The 5,571-nt window shown below is 40.8% G+C and overlaps 1 protein-coding gene across 7 annotated transcripts in view; it reads left to right on the forward strand.

The window, feature by feature from the left end:
- Window positions 1-1,762: 1,762 nt before the first annotated feature.
- The window catches only part of desmb (desmin b), a 9,822-nt gene continuing 6,013 nt past the window's right edge, over window positions 1,763-5,571 (forward strand). For 6 of the 7 annotated variants that reach the window (XM_062414475.1, XM_062414476.1, XM_062414478.1 and 3 more), the window contains exon 1: window positions 1,763-2,340. In XM_062414475.1, coding sequence (XP_062270459.1) covers window positions 1,763-2,340 — 578 coding nt within the window. The remainder of the gene's footprint in view (window positions 2,341-5,571) is intronic. The other variant, XM_062414481.1, reaches the window with a different exon arrangement.

The raw sequence follows: 5,571 nt of genomic DNA on the forward strand, positions 1-5,571 counted from the left end.
CTCTCCGGCCCTCGGCCGAGCGTCTGCAGTCTCTCTCTCTCTCTGGGATGGGATAGTTTTCCTTTTTAAGGCAGGTTAGTCAAAGCTTTTACCCCCCTCACACACACACACACACGGCCGTCATTAACAACCTGCGCCTCTTCGCCATGTGAGGACGAGTTGAAAGCCACCGTCCTCGCATTGTTATGTCATGAGATCACAGAAGCAGCAGGGAGGATTTCTCATGAAACTGTAATGACCAGAAAAAGAAAAATGTCATTTAAATTCAATTAATGTTAAAATAAAAAAGACCCATGTGAGGATTTTCTTCATCTAGAAACATTAAAGAATCATAAATGTGTCTGTTTCTGATCTGCTTGCTTATAAAACATCATTAAATATCAGTAGAGGAAAGATATTAAAGGATAAGTTTGTGATTTTTTTGCCTTAAATCAACAAACAGGAGCTTAACTGAAGACTTTTTCTTACTGTAATAATCATTCCTCTTGTTCATACTGATGATTAGAAGATTTAAAAGTTTATCTGAAGCTAATATGAGACTTCAGCAGTGAGATTAAAGTTATTGTTTGGTGCTAAAGATGATCTATGGTGGAGTTAAATAACAAAAAGAAGGGGGAAATCATGTTAAATTAAACTCTTAAATGCATTTTTGCACAAAACTGAAGTCCAACATGAATAAAAGGAACAATTTGTGCACCTGATTGTTGATTTTTTAGACATATTTGGGGAAAATGGTGAACCTACCCTTTAAATCTGCATGAGAAAATACCTACATGGCTTTCAGTGAGGTGCAGGGTTTGTTTTAAAGGAGGTAACCTGATCATTTGAAGCCTAACTTTTCTTTTTAGATCACATAAATGCTGTAAATTTAATAAAATGTAGTGTCTTAGCTTTTCTCAAACCTGCCACCATCACTTCATCTTTATCCCTCGTTCTTTCCCCTGGTTCACGGTTAAGAGTCTCATCACTCAAGCTGTTATTCATTGTCTTAACTTTTACTTTAAGCGCCAAAATCCTCGACTTTCTGTTTGTTTTAGTGCATTTTTAAAAATATGTATGAGACACACGAGAGAGAGGCGCTGATAAAGAAGTAGATTAACCCTTTGTAGGTCACTTTGTGTCATGATATCTGCTCAAAAACTAAAATCTATTGAACCCATTTAACTTTTTTGGACATGAGATATGTAATGCACAGACAGAGCATCAGAATGTGTTATGGTTGCTATAGATACAGGTTGTTCTATGGTTGCTATAGATACAGGTTGTTCTATGGTTGCTATAGTTACAGGTTGTGCTTTAGTGTATAAACGAAGAATAACACAAATCACTGCTGACATCAGAGATCCTGCTGGAGACATTTTTGAAGTTGAGTTTCATTTTTTCATCTTGTAAACGAACAGAATGAGTCTCTAACATGTTTTTAAAGAAAAGTTTAGAACAAATGAGGTGAAAAAAGGGAAAATAAATCCATGTTTTATGTTGTCTTGGCCTCAAAGAGGAAGGAAAAGCAAATAAATGACACTTTCTACAAAGGGTTAAGATGAAGAAGAAGAAGAGGAGGAAAACAAGGAAGAAATGAAAGACAACAGAAGAGAGAGGAAGAGAAGGAGAGAGACATACATGTAGGGCAGTTCACAGGGAGAGAGGAGTGGGGTAAAAAAAAAAGTGAGGGAGGGGTAACTACAAAAAGCCGGGGGGCAGCTCGTTCCTCTTCAGTGCTCCTCTCTGTCTCTGCTGCAGCTCTCGTCATCCTTCCTCCATCATGTCCTACAGCTCCTCCGCCCAAAGCACCTCCTCCTACCGCCGCACCTTCGGCCAGGGCAACTACGCCTCCCCCACCCTGAACCGCACCCTGATGGGTCACGGCGGCGGCGCCGGAGGCAGCGGCCACTCCAGCTCCCGGGTCTACGAGGTGACCCGGACCAGCGCGGCGCCGGCCTACCGCGTGTCCTCCGGCTACTACAGCCGTCCGCTCTCCGGCTCCCGGGTGTCAATGGGTCGCTCGTACGCCGGCATGGGCGAGACGCTGGACTTCAGCCTGGCGGACGCCCTCAACCAGGAGTTCCTGACCACGCGGACCAACGAGAAGGTGGAGCTGCAGCACCTGAACGACCGCTTCGCCAGCTACATCGAGAAGGTGCGCTACCTGGAGCAGCAGAACCAGGCGCTGACGGTGGAGTTGGAGCAGCTGCGGGGCCGAGAGCCCACGCGCATCGCAGACCTCTACGAGGAGGAGATGAGCGAGCTGAGGAGGCAGGTGGAGATCCTGACCAATCAGAGGTCACGCATCGAGCTGGAGCGGGACAACCTGGTGGACGATGTCGACAAGCTGAAACACAGGTGGGAGGAGCGAGTGTGTGTGTGTTACTTTAAGAGGAGAGTGTGTGTGTTACTTTAAGAGGAGGGAGTGTGTGTGTGTGTGTGTTACTTTAAGAGGAGTGTGTGTGTGTGTCTGTGTGTGTGTGTGTGTGTTACTTTAAAAGGAGTGTGTGTGTTACTTGAAGAGGAGTGTGTGTGTGTGTGTGTGTGTGTGTGTGTGTGTGTTACTTTAAGAGGAGGGAGTGTGTGTGTTTGTGTTACTTTAAGAGGAGTGTGTGTGTGTGTCTGTGTGTGTTACTTTAAAAGGAGTGTGTATATTACTTTAAGAGGAGTGTGTGTGTGTGTGTGTGTGTGTGTGTGTGTAAATGTGTGTGTATGTGTGAATTGAGGAGTCAATGTGTGCATGTGTATAAATGTGTGTGTGTGTGTGTGTGTGTGTGTGTGTGTGTGTGTGTCTGTGTGTGTGTGTGTTTATGACTCGAGAAGGACTCAGTGTGTGCATCTATGTGCGTGTGTGTGATCATGAATGTGTATGTGTGTGTGCGCGCATGTGTGTGTTCATGACTCGAGAAGGAGTCAGTGTGTGCATCTATGTGTGTGTGTGTGTGTGTGTGTGTGTGTGAATTGAGAATGAGTCAGTGTGTGCATGTGTGATTGTGTGTGTGTGTGTGCAAAAAAAGACAGAAGAGTAAATAAGAGACAGAATAAATAAAAACTGCTGACTTTTCAGAGTGAAATCGACACAATGCTGACAAAGCGAGAATCAGTCGAGCAAAGAAAGAAATATCTCAAGGGTGTGGACGGGATGGAGGGATGAGGATGCACAGACGTGTGTGCGTGTGTGTGTGCGTGTGTGTGTGTGTGTGTGTGTTATATCACGTCTGCTCAGTTTAAGCGGCCGTGTGGGAGATACAGTTATCTGCTGTTTGTTGTGGTTACAGGAAGTATTTTTAAACAATGATATTTGGTGTGTGTGTGTGTGTGTGTGTGTGTGTATGTGTGTGTGTGTGTGTGTGTGTGTGTGTGTATGTGTGTGTGTGTGTGTGTGTGTGTGTGTGTGTGTGTGTGTGTGTGTGTGTGTGTGTGTGTGTGTTTAAAGTTTAAAGGGCAATTTCACATAGTCATGATTCAGTGTTTACAGGAGGGGAAGTTTGGAGTCACAGCAGCATTTTTAGCTTCTTTATTTAAAAAGTCTGTTTCCTTTATTTTAATTCTTCCAGAAAAAGATAATAAAATGTAATAATCTATTAATACATTTAAGATAATCTGGATTTAGTCAGTGGAGATCAATATGACAATAAATACTTTACATACATAAGAAAAATGAAACAAGAAATATGAGCTGAGTTTGTAATATTCTGTCTAACGTGATTTATGAATGTAGTAAATAATAGTAAATAAAAGTAAATAATACTTTTAGTTTAAAGTGAAAGTCCAGATGGGAAACTTGTAAAAGCAATAGACTCATAACTCCAATGAAAACCTTTAATAATCCTCTATTAGACGGCTCGTAACACTCTATAAACTGCAGGTAATTGCAAGAAAAGTCACTCTGCAGTCTTCTGGTGTTACTTATATCTATAAAGTTATAATAAAACAGCAAGAAAAGGGGATTTTAGGCAGCACAAATGCATAAAAATGCAATTAATTTCTGCAAATGACAGAATTTTGCATAATTTCCTGCCTGAAAACGCCAGAAACTCACATTAACACCTATTAGAAATGTGAATATGGTGTTTTTACAGCTGTTAAATGTATAAAAATGGGTTAAATGTGACTCTGAACAGGATGTAAGGGTTAAAAAAGAGAGAAAAGGATTCACTTGGCAGCAGCTTTAAATGTGAATAAAGCAGGTTTTAAAGGGATTCAAGCAGCTTAACCAAGAAAGAGAGTTTAGAGATTGGTTATTGTTATTTTATATTTAATTAAAATAGTTGGATCTCCTCCTTTAAATAATAAAAGACAGCTTTAAAGACATTTGGGGATTTCATTAGTGGACAGGTTGAGTATAGTTTAATTCAGAGGTGTCTTTTAATTAAACCACAATGTTCCTTCCTTCTGTCTATACTTCTACCTTTAGGGGGAGTTTCCATCTCCGTCTCTGTCTACTAAGAAGTACAAAGATTAAAAGGCTAAAAAATCCCACAGCTCTCTCTTTGTTAAATCTTATCCATCCTCACCTGTCAGGAACCTTAAAACAATATATAAACTTTCATTTAAATCAGATTAACGATGAGAGACAGTGGTTCAGCTTTAAATTCAGCATCTGGAGCAGCTGCTTTTATAAGGATTTAAGTGTTTTATAGATAATTAAGATAAGATAATTAAATTATAGTGCTGCATTTAAGCTACAAAGGCTTTTAATTCAACAAAATTACAGTTAAATTAGGAATAAACTGGATTTTGGTCGCTTTTAAATTCAGAAAAGGTACAGAGAGCCTCACATTGCATTACAAATAGAGGCATGATTTATAAAGATACTTACAGCAACATCAGTCTGCATCTATTAATATTAACGTAGCTTCAAATTTAGACTCTGACAATGAGTTTGGATGTTGGAGCGAGCACATGACAAGAATGTGTGTGTGTGTGTGTGTGTGTGTGTGTGTGTGTGTGTGTGTGTGTGTGTGTGTGTGTGTGTGTGTGTGTGTGTGTGTGTGTGTGTGTGTGAGACATTATTCATCCATCAGTTTTATAGTTAAGCGTTGTGCGCTTAACTATAAAACTGATGGATGAATAATGTCTCACACACACACACACACACACACACACACACACACACACACACACACACACACACACACACACACACACACACACACACACACACACACACACACACACACACACACACACACACACACACACACACACACACACACACACACAGAGACGCTCTCCATGTTTAAAGTGTAGCTCTTCTATAAAAGGAGAGGAAAGAGGAACTCGGCTCTCACATATCTGAAGGATCTCTGCGCTTTCTCTTTCTCTCGCTGTCGTTTACATTTTAAAGTGCCACTTGTGTAAAGATTGCAGAGAGGAGACGAAGGGGCCGAGCTCCAGAGGTTTAACTTCAAATACAATTAAAATAGGGGTGGGGGGGGGGGTTATCTTGTTTTATTTCTGCAGGGAGTTTGGTCGAATCTGCTTATTTAACATTAAAACATGCTGGACTTTTGCAATAACTTCTGATTTTGCATATTTATTTTAAACACATCTCACTTCAGATGATGCAAATGTCTGAATTTACTG

The sequence above is a fragment of the Scomber scombrus genome, chromosome 24 (assembly GCF_963691925.1).
Source record: "Scomber scombrus chromosome 24, fScoSco1.1, whole genome shotgun sequence".
Lineage (NCBI taxonomy): Eukaryota > Metazoa > Chordata > Actinopteri > Scombriformes > Scombridae > Scomber > Scomber scombrus.